This window comes from Gadus chalcogrammus, chromosome 18, assembly GCF_026213295.1.
Source record: "Gadus chalcogrammus isolate NIFS_2021 chromosome 18, NIFS_Gcha_1.0, whole genome shotgun sequence".
In the NCBI taxonomy this organism is placed as follows: Eukaryota; Metazoa; Chordata; class Actinopteri; order Gadiformes; family Gadidae; genus Gadus; species Gadus chalcogrammus.
This window is the reverse complement of record NC_079429.1, coordinates 19,726,353-19,747,081: the sequence shown is the minus strand read 5'-3', so window position 1 is coordinate 19,747,081 and position 20,729 is coordinate 19,726,353. Positions and strand designations below refer to the sequence as shown.

At 48.4% G+C, this 20,729-nt stretch overlaps 1 protein-coding gene across 1 annotated transcript; it reads right to left on the bottom strand.

The window, feature by feature from the left end:
* Nucleotides 1-15,249: 15,249 nt before the first annotated feature.
* LOC130371061 (uncharacterized protein K02A2.6-like) lies at nucleotides 15,250-19,225 on the bottom strand. Its single transcript, XM_056576689.1, has one exon. It carries the CDS (start codon nucleotides 19,063-19,065, stop codon nucleotides 15,250-15,252), a length of 3,816 nt encoding a protein of 1,271 aa, XP_056432664.1. The 5' UTR covers nucleotides 19,066-19,225.
* Between the last annotated feature and the right edge of the window lie 1,504 nt (nucleotides 19,226-20,729).

Here is a 20,729-nt window from a genome sequence, read left to right as displayed (position 1 = left end):
CCGCCTCCTTGTCAGGCTTCTCATACTGTGATGTACGGTCATCTGTGACAGGGATCTCAAACAGTGCCTCGGTGTATGGCGTAAGGTTGGGAAAGACAAAATAAGTTCAATCATGTCAGCAACATAAAAACTTGTAGAAAGTTGGGAGTTGCTGCAGACATAAGAAAATATTATACTGGAAAACCATTAACCATACAGTTCAGCATATTACAACAATGTCCTCGGGTAAATAACTGTGTAGTCTTTTTTTACATTTAACCTGTATATTGGTGAAAGAGGATCCTCATGTATATGGACATCTCAAACATGGTTCAGGATCAAGGTCCACTTTGCAATTCTCTCTTGCCCGGAGGTTGAGCATGTGGTTGTTGATGCTCTTCATTCACTTCTTGAGATCCTCAGTCTTTCTGCATACTGATTGCTAACAGTTTCTTTGAAATTCCTACAATGAGAGCAAAATACTTTCCACTTAGTTAAAGGTCCCATGGCAGGAAAATTTCACTCTGAGGTTTTCTAACATTAATATGAGTTCCCCTAGCCTGCCTATGGTCCCCCAGAAGCTAGAAATTGCGTTAGGGGTAAAACAAGCACTAGGTTTCCTGCTCTGCCTTTGAAAAAACAAAGCTCAGACGCGCCGAGTTCTACTTTTACAGAACCCATAATAGTGACCTGTTATGTACTAGTGTGCAAGATGGAAGGTGCACTGAGCTCAATCGGCTCAATGAAGGGCAAGGGTGAGATATTAGAGAGATATGCAATAGATACAATTAAGAATACATCTTATACATCATTATACATCAATACATCATTTATGCTGAACACAGTACAGTCCCTAGAATATAATCACCTGTTGTGTGTGTAGGGTTCAAAGGGTCATGTAACTGGACTGAATCTGTTTCATTGGAAGAAAAGGTTTCAGAGAGAGATCAGCATTCGATTTTATATTTGTACTTCTTTGTTTGCCAAGCCCAGAATAAATAAGGCAGAACCCATAATTATCACCTGGTGTGTGCAGGACGGTTGTGGGGGCACGGAACTGGGGTGAATCTGTTTCAAGGAAAGACAATGGTATATTAAAACACAAGGATATAGAAATGTAAGGGGGATGGCATTGAAAGGGAAGTTTCGCTTTGTACAAGTACCAGGCATTGTTTTGTGGCATGTCTTTCGCGTTATCAACTATCACTTCTATCATAGCTCTATTAGTTCTATTGGTTTTGTTGCAATAATATTTGGCCCTTACCGTTTGCTTGGTTGGCCGAATGGTTAGGCCCGCAGTTTGGGCAGAGGAAACTTGTTTTGATTCTGTCAAATCATTATCAAGTAAATGGCTCATTAGTGATTTGAAAAAAGTACACCTTCTTACATATATATGAGCAATATAAGACATGCCTCTATACAATATCAGTCATACACTGTTACGTCTGGGGTTTATGCATGCTGTATGTTTGTAGGCATGTCTTGTTTGGTTCTGTTTTGTGGTGTTTTTGTCTCCCTCCTGTCACTTTTCGCAGATCTACCCCTGAGTTCATCATTCGCCTCACCTGTTCCTGATCAGCAATCAAGCTTCCCCTCACCTGATATATAGTCCCCTTTGTGTTCAGTTGAGGGCGGCTGTTTTGGGGAGCAAGTGAGGACAGGAGGATACCCTGGGTTCTACATCTTGCATCAAGTAGGTTTACCTGTTGTTACAACCCTAGATTAGAGTGTGCACCATCTGCTGTATTTTTGCCATCTGCTGTCAAGGGGGCGGGGGTTATTATTTCCTTTTGTTTACTTTGGAGCTACTGTTAGTCCTCCTTGACCCCTGGGTTGCTTGTTTTTTTGGTGCAAATAAACATGATTGTTTGATACCTCGTTACGCGGTTTTGTGACACTGCACCCTCACCCTACGTCTGTTGCCTTATGTTGCGCCCTTCTAATGAGTCACCACCAGGGGCGTAACATACACAAAGAACACTTTATACTTAATCTTTTTAGTGCCCCATCAAATGTAGGGGCTTTTGATGCAACCTTGTTACCGTCCAATTCTATCTCTTCCCCTTTACCTTCCTTTTCATCTTCATTGTAGCAATGGCTGTACTAAACTCAACCTAGGTGACTTTAACTGGGCTCCCCTAGACAAAGTGCGGTGATTTTGGAAGACTGGTTTATTGTAAAGTTTTGCAATTAATGATCCATGGCCTGGTGTTCCATATTGCCATAGAAGAGCTCTATTAATTATATGTGGAGATTGCTGTTCCATTTAATGTAGGCTACGCTGTCTAGGCTTCGCCTTATGGGCTTGACCCGTGAACGCTCTCGTGTGCAATGATAATTTCAGCTAGGCACCTCCCACATTCACCACGGCAATGTGTATATAAAGCGGCTCAACACAGCGGTCATTCTCTCTTCTTTCAGCAATTGCTTCAACCAGTCTCGAACCATCTACGATGAAGAAATGCAGCGGCGGCGTGACGGAGCCCACAGAGGGACGGCCTCTCTGCTCCTCCTGCCTGGCGGCGCTTCCAGCAACAGGCCTTGTGTGGCCCCTGCGCCCCCGTGGAGCCATGCTGTTCGCTTTGCCGGTGCCAAGGTGGAGGAAAACAACTGAAGCGAGGGGGGATGGACCCCGACCCCAAGGGGGATCCCCCTAGACCCCGACATTTCCCCCTTTTCTCTCTACAGTCGGTTGGGCTGTAAGGAGAATTCAAAGTTGCTTGTGGAACGTTCCTCCATCGCTGACCTCCATAGCCACCCTGCAGCTGCCCTGCAGTGTTATTCACCGCTTGCAGACAAGCCATTCCATCAAACACTATGTGAAGGTGGGAGGGGCCAGACAGCTTTTTATCAGCTGTCTGCTCGTCCACTCCTTGAGCGCTATGCGGGTTGGCTAAAGTGACGCTTTTCTCAACCTCAGTGTATTTTTCACGCTTTCAGATAAGCAACTCCATCACACACGGGGCCCTATTTTAACGGTCTCAAACGCAAGTGAAAAGCGCCAAACGCAAGTAGCTTTGTGGGTGTTTCTATGGCGATGTTGCTATTGTACCGGCGGATAAATGACTCTTTCGCAAACGAAAAAGGGTTGCGCTGAAGTGGCCTAATTACCTGTAGGTGTGGTTTGGACGTAACGTGCAATGAACCAATCAGAGCGTAATCTCACATTCCCTTTAAAAGCGAGGCACACTTGTTCCATGGCGGATTTCTATTATTATGGCATTTGCCAGGTGCACACCAGGAACGGTTCACAGCCGAGGAGACTGATGTGCTCGTCAGAGCCTTAAAAGGCAGAGCGCTTACTTTGTATGGGGATGGGAGAAACCCACCCAAAATAGCGTCAGTTAAACAGGCCTGGGCAGAAATCGCCACAGTTGCATCAGAGGTCTACAACGATGTCCGAAGGGGAGGTAAGGCCAAGCTTGCTGGCAACAATCGAACACGCCGAATGACTGGAGGTGGATCTGCCAGTAACCAGGACCTCACGCATCCCCTGGTTTGCCCATTCACCTGCCTGCCACCCTGATCTCCCCTAATTAACCCAACCATCTTCACCTGTGATCAGGGCTGTAGTGGTCAAATTAGAGGTGGGTAAACTATGAATTTTTTGATCAGACCGACCTCGACACAACGCAAAGTGTTGCGACTCTGTAAGGCTAGCCTGGCTATATTCCATTATGTTATCAATTAAAGTCATATTAAATCAATCAATGACAGTCAATGAATGTGTTTGTAGTTTATTCAAGTTATTCAAATTTCAACAGTAAAGAAAAGTATGTGTAGATTAAGAACTATCTATCTATGTCATGTGTGTATGTGTGTGTATTAGTATGCATGCTTTTCACAGTAGTACCCAGAGGGCCTCCTTGTCCTCCACGTCAGGTCCTGCCTTGTAGGGGCGTGTTCTGGAGTTCATGGCTCCCCTGTGCTTCACCAGCCAGGACTTCACATACGTGTTGGATTGAACTTTGTGGTGGCTGAGTGGTGGGCCATTCAGTTGACTAAACATCAAGGACGACACTGTGACCAAGTGCAGACTGCATCTCAGGGGGCACACTATGATGTTCATTAAGCTGAACCCCTCTCACACTCAGCAGTGCTAACTGGAATGAGATGGTCGATATTCAGGAGTGGTGCAAGGTTTTCTGGAATGATGCTCGAGTTATCCTTAAAATCCTATAGCCTTCAAGAATTTTTCTGTCATCAAGTCTGAACCTTTGGGCAAGTTGTTTCAACTTGGATTCCCCATACTGCTCCTCTAGGGAACAGGCCAGTTTGCTGGGAAAATAACTTTAAAGAAAATAAATAATAAAATACAAATATTTATAATATATAAAATACAAATATTTATAAATATTTTTATTTTTATTGGTTTAACCGCCAACCGCCCGAATTTAATTAAAATATTTTTTTGTCGCGTCATCCGCCCGATCCACGGTTCAGCCGCGGAGTCCACGGCTGCAACCGCCAACCTCGCATCTCCAAATTGAGGCTTTAACATAGCGACCAAGCTATAGCGAAGTTGATACGCCGAAACCGGAGTTTAATATGGATAGTAAAACTCTGACTGACTTTCACTCATTTTGACGTGGGCAGTACACGGATAGCATGACTACGCATTGGCCAATATGAATGCTCGTAGTCACTTAATAGTTCGTCATGTAAAATTGATTTATAAATCACAAAAACAACTCATGTGAATTGATCATCTTCAGTCTTACTTTGTACTTGAGGCCTTTTTCGGGCATCTGTTGGAGTGGGAGCACTCGAAGGTCTCTTCAAAAATCGCCTGATATCCATGGCTTATTAATGACAGGTAGGCAGGCATGATAATCCACAACGCGTAGGGCCATGTGTTTACATACTTCCTGTTTACATATTTTCCTGGATCCTGATTGGTGTCGCTGCCGCAGCCGCAAGGCACTGATTGGAGGGTCACAGACCATAATAGCATAGGCCTACAGCGCAGATGAAAATGATTCAGATTACAGCGTTTATTTGTTCAACAATATGAAACCTTGTCTTAGGTGTTTTAAAATGATGCTGAATTTATTTCCGATTATTCCAACGGCAGAATACAAGGCACAGGGAACTTTGAGCTATTTAGAGGTGCGTAAACGCTATTTCCTAAATTCCAGAGGTGCGTAAAGGGCGTTTACGTGCATTTACCCTCCACTACAGCCCTGCCTGTGATCCTCTATATAAATCCTCTCTCTCCACTCAGTCTCTGCCAGATCGTCTCTCGTACTCACAGAGCTTTCCCGCAACTCCTGAACTGTTTCTACAACGCTGATCCTGCCTGTTTCCGACCCCTCGCCTGTCTGACCACCCACCTGTTGTCGAGTCCCTGCCGGCCTGTCTGCTTCCCTGTTTCCTGCTCCTCGCCTGCCTGTCTGCCCTCCCGTTGCCGACCCCTCGTCTGTCTGACCACCCGCATTTTGTCGAGTGCCTGCCGGCCTGTCTGCTTCCCTGTTTCCTGCCCCTCGTCTGCCCTCCCGTTGCCGACCCCTCTCCCGGTCGGAGAACGCGCTGCAGCAGGTGATGGCCGCCACCAGGGCCGCCACAGCTCAGGGACAGCAAGACCGGGCACAAGTCTGCCTGGAATTGGCGAACGTCCAGGCCGGCGCCACCGCCCCACCTCCGGCCCCAGAGGCGACCGAAACTCCCGCCCCTCCACCCTGTGAGCCAAATGTGGGAGCCCCTGAAAGTCACGATGGCGACCCTACCACCTGCAAAACCTTCCTGTGCAATTGCTCCATAATCTTCTCCCTTCAGCCGCTCACCTTCGCCTCCGAAGAAGCCCGGGTGGCTTACACATAGACCATCTCTCAGGACAGGGGCGTCTTTGGGGCACCACTGAATGGCAGAGAGGGACCCCCGTCTGTTGCCCCTTCCGCTCCTTTGCCGAAGAGTTTAGGAGAATCTTCGGAACCGGTCCTCTGGGAGCTGAGGCCGGATGAGAATTGTTGGCCCTGTCCCAGGGAAGTCGTTCTGTCTCGGACTACGCTATCAAGTTCCGCGCCAGGGTCCACAATGTGTGATTGGAACCTGGCCGCCCTCCGTGATGTCTTCCTACAAGGGCTGGCTGGGTACATCAAAGATGAGCTCGTTGCCCACGACCCGTCATCCTCATTGGAAGCCCTGATCGAGCTCGCTACCCGCCTCGACCTCCGAATCCAGGCTCGCAGGAGGGAGAGACGTTCTGAGGTCCCACCACGCAGCCCTTCTCGCCCTTGGTCCCCAGTAATCCCCGCCTTCCTTCCGCTGACCCCAACCGCTCCCTTGAGGAGGAGGGATCCGGAGCCCATGTAGGTGGGTCGCACCCATCTTTCCCCGGAGGAGAAGGAGAGAAGACGGAGGCAGAACCTCTGTTTGTTCTGCGGTCAGCCAGGACACTGATCGATGCCCGGTAAAAGCCAGAGCTCACCAGTAACCAGAGGCATACTTGTTCTGCCCTGAATATGTTTTATATGTTAAAAGACACTTAAATTGACTGTTGAAACGTTTTATTGTTGCAAAGGTATTGTTGAGCCTTTATTTTGAAAGCAACCTAGTTACAGGAAGCAGGAAGTAACAGTGTAACAGTGAGAAGATATGATGGCATTTTTGTATGATCTCATGGCTGTTAATCCTTGAGTAATCCTTTGTGTGTATCCCTCAGAAAGCAATGACTGTAAGTGTTAAACATTCTTTACATGTTGAACAATTTATATTGATGATTATATTGACGAGTTTACTGATATGTTTTCCAAGTTTGTAAGAAAGTAGCAGCGTAATGTGTTTGAGCCTGTAAGACAAATGTACCATCATATACTTACCTGTTATTTCATAGCAGTCCATCAAAGCATTTTTTGTATCTTTCTTTTCTAGTTTCACTCCGATTCAATGCCGTCATCCTGACTTACCTGCTGTTTAAGAGGTCAATAAAGGAGCAAACACGCTCACTTCCTGGCTCTTGAAAAGGAGTTTGGCTGACTGTTTATCTATGTCAACACTTTAGAAGAAAAACAGAGAATAGTACAATACTGGTGAGCTCCGTCGCAGACTCTGCCCCTCCCATAAGACCCACTCTTTCCGGTGAGCTCCTGTTGCCTTCCGGTTCCCATCCCATTACCGCCCTCGTCGACTAAGGGCCCGACAAGAGCATCATGGATCGGTCCCTTGCCCTTCGGCTGGGACTGCACCCTGAGAGACTACCGTCGCCGATCTCTGCCAGAGCCCTGGATGGACACGTGTTGGGGAGGGTAACTTCCCGAACCAATCCTGTGCACATGCTCCTACCGGGGGGTCACAGGGAGACCATCCGGTTCATCCTTCTGCCTACCCCCAGCCAACCTGTCATCCTGGGTCACTCCTGGCTTCGTAGGCACAACCCCAATATTGACTGCTCAACCTGTTCCATCCGGGAGTGGGGAGTGACCTGTCTGCATTCTTGCCTTAAGACGCAATCACCGTTGCCTTCCCTCCTCGCTGCTGCTCCATTCTCAGACATCTCCGGGGTCCCTGCAGTCTACCATGAACTGAGGGACGTCTTCAATAAGGCTAAGGCCACCTCCCTGCCTCCTCACCGTCCCTATGATTGAGCCATTGATCTCCTTCCGGGCACTTCACCCCCCAAGGGACGTTTGCACTCCCTCTCCGCCCCTGAGCGACAAGCCATGGAGGAGTACATCCGGTCCTCCTTAGCAGAGTGGATCATCCAACCCTCTTCGTCACCCGCTGGTGCCCTTTGTGGGCAAGAAGGACAAGTCCCTACGGCCCTGCATCGATTACCGAGGACTGAACGACATCACAGTAAAGAACCGTTACCCCCATCCACTACTCTCCTCTGCCTTCGAGATGCTCCGTTTCTTGGGGTTCGCCAACTTCTACCGGCGCTTCATCAGAGGCTTCAGCTCCATCGCGTCGGCCCTCACCTCGCCCAAGGTCCCCTTCCGTTGGTCTAACGAGGCACAAAACTCCTTCGAGACCCTCAAGACCCGCTTCACCACCGCCCCCATCCTTCAGATCCCCGAGCCCGACCGGCAGTTCATTGTTGAGGTGGACGCATCCGGTGTGGGAGTAGGGGCGATCCACTCCCAGTGTTCTTCCACCGACCAGATACTCCATCCCTGCGCCTTTTTCTCTCGCCGTCTAACCTCCTCTGAGAGAAACTATGATATCTGCAACAGGGAGCTTCTGGCAGTCAAGCTTTCCCTGGAGGAGTGGAGGCTCTGGCTAGAAGGAACCAAGGTTCCATTTTTGGTCTGGACTGATTCCGGAACCTAGAGTATATCCGGTCCGCCAAGAGGTTGAACTCCAGACAGGCCCGCTGGTCACTGTTCTTCGACCGGTTCAACTTCACCTTGTCCTATCGACCCGGTTCTCGTAACCTAAAACCTGATGCTCTCTTCCGACAGTTCCCCGAGTGTCCCGATGAGACGGTCAAGCCTTCCACCATCAGCCAAGCATCATGCCTCGTCGCTTCCGTCACCTGGGAGATAGAGGAGAGAGTATGAACCACCACTGTGGACCAGCCAGCTCTAAGTTGCTGTCCCCCTGACCGCCCGTTTTTCCCGTCACACTCCGTTCTGACGTGCTCCAGTGGGGCCATGCTTTCCAGCTCACCTGCCATCCCGGCATCCAGCGGACCCAGGACTTCCTGCGACGGAGCTTCTGGTGGCTGTCACTGGAGGAGGATGTCCGGGGCTTCTTCAACGCCTGTCCTGTTTGTAACCAGAATAAGACCTCTCACCGCCCACCTGTCTTCCGGCTTCCACCCGCTGTCCAATGGACAGACCGAGAAGGTCAATCAAGATCTAGAGACCACCCTCCGATGCCTGGTGAACCGCAATCCAGCATCCTGGTCCGACCAACTGGTATGGGTAGAGTATGCGCATAGCACCCTTACCTGCTCATCCACCGGCCTCTCTCCCCTTCAGTGCGCCTACGGGTATCTACCACCCCTATCCTGCCCCTTGGCTCAAGCACTGATCCATCGTTGTTGACGCACCTGGATCCTGGCACGCACTGCTCTCTCCAAGTCTGCAGATCGCCACACTGATGCTGCCAACAAACACCGCACGCCGACCCCTGCCTATGAACTGTGATGGAAAATCTACATGTTACGTTCAGGGTCGTCTAAAATGTAAATCTTAGTGTTTCGTGTGATGTAATCTGGTTTCACATTCCGTTCTTGGAATCTTGCTATTCTGCAGGGTCTTCTAAAATGTAATTCTTAGTGTTTTATGTGATGTAATCTGGTTTCACATTCAGTTCTTGGAATCTTGCTATTCTGCAGGGTCTTCTAAAATGTAATTCTTAGTGTTTCATGTGATGTAATCTGGTTTCACATTCCGTTTCCGTGTTGTATGTAGTTTGGTTTGGGCCTGTTTTACTTGACCCCCTGGGGAGCGTAGAGAAGCAAAGGGTGATAAGGAACAGCCTCAACCACCTTCTTAACGTCATAAGAAACTTCAATCAATAGATTAACATCTGGTTAACAAAGGCTTTTGGTTTATTGGGGGCCAACTGCCCTCAAGGATCCGATCTAAGTGTATAAAAGCTCCTAACTTTAGCTACTCAGGGGACTTCTCCCGAGCGTACCTTTAGAGTATGAAGTAACACGCAAAAAGAAGCTCCCATCTGAGGCCTCAGATTATTGTAATGTATGCCTGTTATGTTTTTTGTTGATGCATGTTGTGATGTATCTTTGTTCGTACTTTTATTACAAATATATATGACCAGCAATTGCCTGCAAGTATTGTGTGCTTTTTGCATCTAAATATCTCATCTGCTTAGACGCAATATCTGATAGAGAAATTGCCACGACAGAACTTGGCCAGAAGGTCTGGCTCTCCACCCGTGACCTGCTCCTTAAAGTGGAGAGTCGCAAGCTGGCCCCCAAGTTCATAGGACCATTTCCCATAACCAGCATCATAAACCCAGAGGTGGTACGCCTTCAGCTTCCTCGTTCCATGAGGATCCAACCAACCTTCCATATATCCAGGGTCAAACCAGTCCAGGAAAGCCCTCTGGCTCCTCCCGTTCCGCCCCCTCAGCTGGTCGATAGAGGCCCGGTGTTTACTGTCCGGCGTCTCCTCCACTCCCGCCGCCGTGGACGTGGGGTCCAGTATCTGGTGGATTGGGTGGGGTACGGTCAACCCCCCCCGTTACAGACGCCAGCAGAGGATATCGCTGTGTCCACCCTAGGGGTGTAACGATACATGTATTCAAATTTAACCGAATCGGTACGGACGTCACGGTTCGGTGCATGGATTTACATGGAGAATACACGGTATAAAATTAAATAAAACTGTAATTAATTAATGTAATGCCAAACTAATGTTAGATCCACGATCTTCAGGGACAACTGAGACGCCTGAAACGGTGCCGAAAAGTTCGAACTACACACGCAGTCCGTTGATTGGTCGACAGAATTGCACTTCCGTGAGACAGGGGGATAATAAATAAACACATTAATCGCGAGGTATTTCTGGACAACGCCGAAAGCTTCGGTTATTGAAGAAAATGTCGTACAAAAGTTTGCCGTCCTTCTTAGACGTCCTACATGGTTCATCTTTTCTCATTGTGCACGTTCTTCTTTTTTTTTTGGGCTGCTATGAGGTCCCAATGACCTCATTGCATACCCCCCCAACCCCCCCTACCATCCACTCCACCAATCTGCACCGAACCAACCCGCACCCTCACGTGGAAAAGCGCCATAAGGGGAGGGGTGCACGATTATTGCCAAAATGATTATCACGATTATTTTGATCAATATTGATATCACGATTATTGACCACGATTATTCATTGAAAAAAAATTATTTCGAATTTCTACCACCCCCTAGTGGTAGGAGCCACACACTGTGCTCAGCGGCAAATTGCCGCCAGGCCACGCCCCCCCCCTCCCCCTTTTCACGCTTCGTGCCGGACTCACGCAGTCGCAGACAGGTGTATAGGGAGCGCTTGGTTTGCTTTGCAGCGGAGGTAGAGCGTATACTGCATGGGCGGGGCTCGTTTCTTTTTTCGTTCTTTTTTTTGCGGATGCATTATTTAAAAAAAATATCGCGAGAACACTACGTGTCATCGTGGGATGCCAATATCGTCATTGCGATAAAAATTCAATATATTGTGCAGCCCTACATAAGGGTAGCCTGGCTCCGCCCGCCTAAGTACTTCCGCTCAATTTCAATTTCCCTTCAGTACTAGGTCTGGACCTGCTGTATGTAATTTGGTTTTCTGGGGACGCCACAGCGGCGCCCAATCAGCGAACAGAGGGCGTGTCTGAGAACAATGACGATAAAGTCGTGCGCCAGTTTGAGTTGTTGTTGTAGGTCGGTAGTTGATTTACAATGTGCAATTTTTCCCTGATAAATTAAATTCGACGAACAAAACCTGCAGCAGGTCGTTGACGGACATTTTCGTGCAGACGCGCAAGGTGTTTGGTTTGTGTACAACCTGCGCGTGATTCCCGGCGCATGACATACGTCACAACCAAACGTTAGAGATTGGTTATGGCAGATCCAGAGTGGCACTGGGCAGATCCAATCATTTTAAACTTCAACAGACACCCGCCTTCAAGTGAGTTAACGTTTGTCAATTGATTAGGTCCAGACTCTCTGTACAAATGAAATGAAATGAAGTGAAGTACGAGAGTCTGGTAGAACCAGGCTAACATAAGGGTACTGTCGGCGGTGGAAAGGCAAGCCGTAACTGAGCTGCGCGGAACCGCACCGAACCGACCCGCACCCTCCGGTGGAAATGCGCAAATTCTGTGTACTTTGCAGTTTCATAAATAAGACATGCTGAATTTTCAGTTTTATAACTGATTGTCTTATTTTGTTTACAAGTTACGGATGGAGTCAGCTTCTCAGGAAGAAGACCCTGGCCTCGGGACTAGTGCGCACGGGGCCAACTGAGGAGGGAGCAGAGCATCCACCAAGGTGTAGAGGATCCAGACCCACTACATGCCGTGGCAGCATCACCAGACCGAAGGACCACCCGTTCCTGCAGCTTAAGCAAACATGACATGCTGGAGCAGGAGCTGTCCGGGATGCGGCAAAGTACAAACGCCCATCCTAACCGGGTGGCGATGTTGCTGCGGCCTCTCAGGTGCATCGTCTCAAGTTTGGAGAGGATTGCTGCAGCCATGGAGTGTGGGACTCCAAACGCACCACCTCCTCCTGTTGGCCCCCTCCCTCCCCCCATGTCCTTCCACCCGCTCCACTATCCACCAGGAGCGTATTGCCAATCCCGGACCCCCACGTGTCCAATCCCTCCATGGCGTGCCTGGTAGGAGGGAAAATAATTATTGTTTAGGCTAAATCTTCTGTTTAAATCTTTACAACTTTTCATTTATCATTTGTATTATTATATTTTTGTTAAGAACGGTCTGTTGATTTTTGGTTTTTCACAAAATGTAAATAAAAAATGTCTCAAAGACATACTTTCCGATGTTTCGGGCTCACTCTCACTGAATCACAAGTTTATGAATGCATGGTAATAATTTTGCAATGAAGTCAAACAATAGACTGGAGATGTCAATAGTTTGTTTACCTCACTATATACGATGCAGCTCTTCTGTCAGATGAGCTCTCCTCACCGGTGCTGTTGCTGGGGCATTTGGGTTTCATGGCATCGGCACATGCAGTTCAACATCAAGTCTCCTAAGTCCTCTGATCTATCCTCATTTATGTCATCCACACATCCATGATTCATGGCAATGTTGTGTAAAACACAACATGCCACATAGAATGCTGCGACTTTTTGAGGACCGTACTGTAAAGTACCACCTCACCAATCCAAACACCTGAAGTACATTTTTTGAATTCTGAATGCTTGTTCAATCAGTGGCGGCACCTGAAATAAATCTCAGGTGGGGCTTAAGGTTTAGGATTAAGGTGACCCATTCAATAGGTGCATTAAGCAAGACAGTATACATTTTTTTTTGATGATTAACTAATACTTAGATCCTTCTTGTGTCCACTAGATGGCAACTCCATCAACAAAAATATTGTGCTCAACAATTAATTATTCACATGAATATGATGATGTAAAATAGCTAAACAGGAGAAAATATGTCCAAACAACATAAAGACAGGGGCAGCATATTAAAGGACAATTCCGGTGTAAAATGGATTTAGGATATGTTTGGTATGATAACGAGTTGGAACGTTCGTTTTGACGAAGACCGAGATTGTGACATCCGTCAGCAACATGCAAGCTCTGTGTTCGCCAATCTACTTATCGAGGCTTAAAAACAAGATGGCGTCGACGGGTGAACTACTGATGGTACTATGTGTATAAAATGTCCTTCATAATAAACTATCTGTCCACTTCCAAAGTTATTAATGCCTCCTTGTTAATGCTAAGACCCTTATTGTACTAGCAAAAAGTGTCGGGCTACTTCTAGCCTTTTAGGTGGTTTAAAATAGTGATTTCGTTTTTACCATAAAAAATGCCCCCATCGTTCCAATTTTATAGCGTTTTGGTAGAATCTGCTAACAGCAGATGCTCCCAAACGAACATTCCAACTCGTTATCATACTAAACATATCCCAGATCCATTTTACACCGGATTTGTCCTTTAAGTCAAATATTTATTGACTTACCTGGAAATTATCGGCTTACAAAAGCAAAATAAGTTATCACATTGGTACATAGAAATACCGGCCCAGTGCTGTCGGCCGTCAAGGTGGAAGAGGAGGCAGGGGAACAATGTGTTGGCTTTCTCACAGCCTGCTAGACAATTTTTTGAAAATCCTCGGCTCGCTTTATAGAAGCCTGTTCAATTTGGTGAATTTAATGCCAATTTGATCGCCGACTAAAAGGAACTACTTACAAAGACACAACGCACTGTACAGTCGCGATCTGGAAGGTAGTACGTGACTTGATCGAAGATACCCCCTCTCTCTCTTTGCTCAGTTACGTATGACGTAAGCCCGTTGGTGCGAGCTCTCCCCGAACCCATTGTTTTTCGAGAAAAATGATTTTACATGAGAGTCAATGTGAAACTCCTGGGGCAATTTTCATGTGATTGAGATCGCCCCAGAGAGGAGGGACCATTCGAAACACAACTTGAATCTGACGAATCTGATTGGACAATGACAGATCCTGTCTAGAACACTGATGACTACTGTTGCTGTGTTAGAAAAAAAATCCCTCTTTCTCTCCATTGTTTGTAGCCTCGTGAGACCATCCTTGGCCCCGTTTCCCGATAACGATGGATCCATGCTCGTACGATTTTTCTCACGATGGATCTTGCGAGCCAAAATTCCTTTTGAGCGTTTCCCGCAACTCCTCTTAGCATGAACGCGTGTGCACTGCACTAGCGACGTTCGTAGGATTTTAACTGTCCACTGACACGGTGCTGAAATGGGTTCAGTAGGAGAAGGACTTGCAGGATTGTCGCAGGAAGATGGGGTTAAAAAGGGTTAAATATCTCCCCATCAAGGCCAACAGCAGAATAGCCTACGAAAAGAATAGACTGCAATAATATAAATGCTAAAGATATTAAAACACAATTGATTAGGCCTAGGCCGACATATGCTATATCAGTCCAAATCCTGAACGCACTGCGCGTACATTTTTTCACGGAATTTCCCCCTCTGAAATAATTACAAAAATCAAAAATAGGTTGTATATTGTCGTATATTCTATTTGAGGAATATTAATTCAGCGCGGACAACTGTGTCTTGACATTACAGGCACTTTATTAAACTAACATGAAGACGCACGAACCCAGCATCATGTGACCACACACACATAATCCTATTGGTTGACTGTAACGTAACCCGCGTAATACATTAACCCTTAATGTACTGCATTCAGATACACCACATCTCCCTTTTTTACGAACATGTGAAACACATTTTTTCAAAGTCCATCAAAACCTGTGAAAGAAAACAGGGTTAAACAAATCCTGGTAAACTGATACTCTTTCTAAACATAACATTTTCCAACTTATTTTCTAAAGTAAATATCTCCCCTGTAAAACTGGTACATTGGAAAAACATTTTCTGCTCAGCATGAACATATGACAAACTCTTTTTTTTCACATTGAACATTTTTTTTTCTTTTCTCATCCACTTATAAGTTCAGTCTAGTGGGCTGTATGATTGCTCTCCCAGACCTGGTTCTGGGAGTGGAAACCCCAGGAGAGGGAACAGGAGACCCCAAAGCAGGTGGAGTGTCACCCTGCTCTAGGACCGGCAGTGGCTCCTGTTGCTGCTGTCCAGCCTCGTCTCGTGACGGAGACTGGAGTGGTATAAGATGCAGGCGGTTGCGTCTTACCACCCCATGTGGCGCATCCACAAGGTAAGATCTGGTGTTTTTGTGTCAGTCACCCACACCTCCTGACCTGGAGACAGGCTGCTGAGTGGCTTTGCACGATGTCGCCTGTTGAAGTTTGCAGCATCTGACGTCCTCTTCTCCCCTTCTTTCTGGAACAGAGTGTTGCGGTCGGGCAGTGTAGGTTGCAGCTCAGAGGAATGTGTCGGCACTGTGGTGCGGAGACGTCGACCCATGAGCAACTGGGCCGGGCTGTATCCATTCTGAAGAGGTGTGGCTCTGTATGCAAGCAGAGCCATGTACGGATCAGTTGCCTTTTTCAGCAGACCCTTTATGGTCTGTACTGCTCGCTCAGCCTCGCCATTGCTTTGTGGGAATTTGGGGCTACTGGTAAGGTGTTTGAACCCATATGCAGAGGCGAAGGAAGCGAATGCCTGGCCGGAGAATTGAGGGCCGTTGTCAGACATGAGCACCTCCGGGATGCCGTGTCTGGCAAACATCGATTTCAGATGGTTAATCACATCATTGCATTTTGTGTGTGTCAGCAGGGCAAGTTCGACGTACCTGGAGAGGTAATCAACGACGAGCAGGTAAGTTTTTCCCCCCAGTTCAAAGAGATCGGCCCCCAGCTTTTGCCATGGGCGCTCGGGGCAGTCTGACGGCATGAGTGGCTCACTGTGATTGCGGCGCTCTTGCAGACACGTTCTGCATTTGAGCACCATCTCTGTGATTTGATGTCCCAGCCCAGGCCACCACACAGTCTGACGGGCACGTGCTTTGCACTTCACGACCCCTTGATGGCCCTCGTGCAGTCTGTCCAGCACATCGTTCCGCATTGCTGCTGGAATGACCAGACGTGTGTCTTTCAGCAACAGTCCATCTTGTACTGTGAGTGTAGCCTGCTCGGGCCAGAAGTGTTTCAGGAGTGGTTCCTGCTGTGCGTGATCTGGCCATCCGTCTGCACACATTTTCATGACACGAGAGCATACACTGTCAGCTTCCAGCTGTGCTTTGAGTGTGTCCATGAACGTGGGACTGACAGGTAAGTTGTTGACAATGCAGTCCACGTAAATGTTCGTGCTCTCCATCAGTTCAGTGTCATTTGCGGTCATTTTTTTCTGTACAGGTGAACGTGACAATGTGTCAGCAGTCCAGAGTGACTTTCCAGGAACGTGCACGATGTCATAGGAGTAGCGCATGAGCCGCATTCGAAAGCGCTGTATCCTTGGTGGCAACAGGTCGAGTGCTTGTGCGCCTAGTAAGGAGAGGAGCGGCTTATGGTCAGTCTCTAGGCAGAAGTGCTTTCCTAACAAAAAGTCCCGGAAGCGCTCACATGCCCAGGTTAGACCCAGGGCCTCCTTTTCTACTTGCGCGTAGCGTTGCTCAGTGGGTGAGAGTGAGCGGGATGCGTAAGCTACCGGCCTCCATTCGCTGTCCCATTTCTGGAGGAGCACGCCCCCCAGTCCATAAGATGAAGCGTCTGCCGATACTTTGGTGTCCCTGCTCGTGTCATACATGGCCAGGACCGGTGGAGAGATTAGTGCTTCCTTCAGCACCCTGAAAGCCGCCACCTGGTCGACACCCCACAGCCAGCAGTTCTTCTTTGAGAGAAGGTCCCGGAGAGCTTTGTCTTTCTCTGATAGCTGGGGTATGAATTTTCCCACCTGGTTTACCATCCCCAGGAAACTCCTCAACTCACTCACGTTTGTAGGCTCTTTCATGTCCCTGATGGCCTCTGTCTTTTCTGGATCGGGGCTGATGCCTGACGTGGTGATGACATGCCCGAGGAACACCACCTCACTCCTGGAGAGCTCGCACTTGTCTGCATTCAAAGTCACCCCTGCTTGTTCAAGCTTTTTCAACAAGGCATGGAGACGAGCGTCGTGCTGTTCTTGGTCTTTTCCCCACACCAGCAGGTCATCGATGTGGCAGACCACCCCGTCGAGTCCATCTATCACCTCCGCCATGACACGCTGGAAGTGCTCGGGCGCAGAGTTGATCCCAAACGGAAGACGCTGGAAGTGATACCGTCCGAAGGGTGTTATAAATGTTGTGTATTTGGCTGACTCCTCAGCTAAAGGAATCTGCCAGAATCCCATGTTCGCGTCTAGTTTACTGAAGATTCTGGCTCCAGCTAGCATTCCTAGACTCTGGTCGACTGATGGCAGGACATACTTCTCTCGACACACATACTGGTTCAAGCCCGTGAAGTCCACACACAGGCGTAGTTGCTGGCTGTTCTTCTTTGGGACGACGACGATGCCGGCGCACCACTCCGTAGGCTCCTCGACGCGCCTGATGACCCCCATCTCTTCCATCCGCTGGAGCTCCTCCTTCACCTTTCCTATCAGAGGCAGGGGAATTCTCCGTGGAGTCTTTAAAGAGAATGGCACGGCCTCTGGCTTGAGCTGGATGTGGTATGGACGCCTGATGTCGCCTAGGCCCTTGCAGAGTTTTGGGTAGGTTGCCTTTAAAGAGTCCATGGTGACGCTGTCAACTCGAATGAGTAGACCCAGGGCAGTAATGGCCGGTAGCCCGAGCAAAGGTGTGCTCAGGTTTTTGACCACATAGACCTTCTCCTCTGTCTGCTTGGCTTTGTAAGTCAGCTGCATTTTTGCATAGCCAGCTACCTCCAGCTGAATCTTTCCTGGACCCAGCAAGGGTTTCTCTGGCTTGTGGAGGACAGGCATTTGTGCCCCCGGGAACAAGTCTTTCAGGTCACTGTCCGAAATGGCGGTTACATCTGCGCCGGTGTCAAGTTTGAATTTCAGCACTTTCCCTTTTATCTGCACATCAGCCACCCACATGTTGTTTTCACATGACACAGAGCCCAAGAAGAAACTTTTCCCCTCTTCTTCCTCAATGTACGCTACCACAGACTTGCTTCTGCAGACACGCTGGTAATGGCCTTTTTTTCCGCAGCCCCGACAGGTTGCATCGTTGGCGGGACACTTGGCGGGAAACTCGTGAGAAGGCCCCCCACACTTGTAGCACTGGGCGCTGTGCTGCATGCCTTTGTCTCTGCCTTGCGTGTGTTGGCGGGAATGTGCGCCGCTGCTTTTCCAGTTGGTATATTGCTGTCCCTTTTTTATCAGTCTGTCTATGGAGCTCCCCTCCATCTGCATCACACTGCTAGCGTCACCCCTAAGTGTGCTCTGTTGCTTTTTGACTTCTTCAGACTGTCTTGCCATATCAATGGCTTTTTGCAAAGTCAGTTTTTCCTCCATCTGCAAGCGTTCAGAAAGTCTGGTGTTTGCAAGCCCCACTACGATCCGATCTCGTATGAGTTCATCATGCAAGTCCCCATATTGACAGTGTTCTGCTAAAGCATGCAGGGCAGTGACGAATGCCTCGACAGTCTCATTTGGTTCTTGTTTTCGCATATTGAAGCATGCACGTTCAAACACAATATTCTTCTTCACAACAAAGAAATCCCGGAATCCGTCTTTTACTTTGTCATACATTTTCATGTCAGCATCACTCAGTTTTAATCCTCTCAATACATCGTCGGCTTCATCCCCCATACAATATATCAGAGTGTTAACCTGAGTTTCCTCGGAGTTCGTAGTGAAGTTGCTCGCTTGCCGAAACCTCTCGAACCTCCGGATCCATTTTGTCCAATCGAGCGGTTTGTTGAAATCAAAGGGCTCCGGTGGCTGGATGTTGAATGTAGCAGTTGGTGCACTAGCCGCCATGCTCGCTTGTTGCACGTTAACGTTTCCCTCACGTTGTTCGCTCTTAACATCCACCAATGTCTCTCCCTCTGTCTCTGTCGCCGTGGACCGTTGTGTCCTGTGCTTTTTCTTTCGGGTCATAGACACAGCACTTCTGACACCATGTCGTATATTCTATTTGAGGAATATTAATTCAGCGCGGACAACTGTGTCTTGACATTACAGGCACTTTATTAAACTAACATGAAGATGCACGAACCCAGCATCATGTGACCACACACACATAATCCTATTGGTTGACTGTAACGTAACCCGCGTAATACATTAACCCTTAATGTACTGCATTCAGATACACCACATATATCACCGTCTTATCTCAAGTTTCCTGTGTAAAACCGAGGGGGTCAAATCCCCTGTTCGTCACGGCTTTCTTGGTTCACTGGAGAAGGCGTGGCAGCGCACGGAGTCTAGACCTCTTTAGAATAACTTGCATCATTTTTATGAATGAAGCCAACCGCTGGTCTCAGCATGATTCATTCATGCCTTCTGTGATTGATCACTATGAGGATATTTTAACCACGATGGTTGAATTAAAATCAGAGGGAGACGGCAGCTCGAAAAGCGAACTCCCACACATGGAATCAATTAATTTATTATATTCCTTGTGATAGGGTTGCCTTGTGACGTGGCGTTTGATCGGTACATTTCGGCTGCGCATGTATTATATTGCCATATATTGCTTTTTTGCTAAATTGCTTTCCATTCATTAATTGGTCATGTGAAATTACACACCTATAACACACCTTCCGGAAAAAGGGTAGGGCTTCTGCAATATGGCGACAAGGCGCGTAAGAGGAGAGCATTGTTCAAGGCTGAAGAACTGAACGTTCTGCTTGAGGAGATAGAGGCACACAACGGCCTCTTTGTCACGCCACGTCCTGTCACATGGTCCAACACCTGGGCCTCACCTCCTCTACAGACCTGTTCGCGATTTACGATCACCGTCCCCTACTTAAGCCGGGGATCTCTAGTCTGCCGGCGCCAGTTCGTCGTTTACCGCTACGCAGTTAGTATTGTACCTACCAGCATTACCTCTTGTCTAGCCCGTTTCCTCTGTCCTCCAGTAACCCTTTGCCCTCCGTTTGTAGTTCTCCGTCCGTTACCCTGATCTCCTGTTGCCGAGCTCCTGCCTGCCTGACTACCCGCCTACCGCCGAGCCCCTGTCTACCTGACCGCCTGCCCGTTGCCGAATCCCCACCTGCCTGACCACCCGCCTACCGCGTATGCGCTCCGGAGCCTGTCTCTATTGTGGGCTGTCAGGCCATCTCCGGTCTGGATGTCCCTCCCTCTCGGGAAAAGAACGGGCTTGCCAGTAACCCGAGGGATCCTGGCGAGCCGCTCCTGGAGGCGGTCCTCCTGTGGAAGGATCTAACCCTCCCGCTCTCTATTCTCCTGGACTCCGGAGCGGATGAGAGTTTTATTGATCGGGAGTTGGTTCGTCGATGGGGGATCGACACCGTTCCTCTTGACCTTCCTATCGAGACCCAGGCGCTTGACGGGAGGACGCTCACACGGGTGGAGCGCCGTACCGTCCCAGTTAATCTGCTCGTTTCGGGAAATCACCACGAGTCAATCTCTCTTCTGGTGATTACCAGTCCCTTCTCCCCTGTAGTTCTGGGTTATCCCTGGTTCAAGATGCACAACCCCCAGGTCGATTGGAGAACGGATCGAGTCACGTCGTGGAGTACACACTGCCTTTCCCAGTGCTTGGAAAGGCAGTGTGTTCCCCCCGGTCCCTTTCCCCC

Bases quoted from the DNA above. Each gene is read 5' to 3' on its own strand.
- LOC130371061 (XM_056576689.1), bottom strand. From the start codon at position 19,065: ATGACCCGAAAGAAAAAGCACAGGACACAACGGTCCACGGCGACAGAG.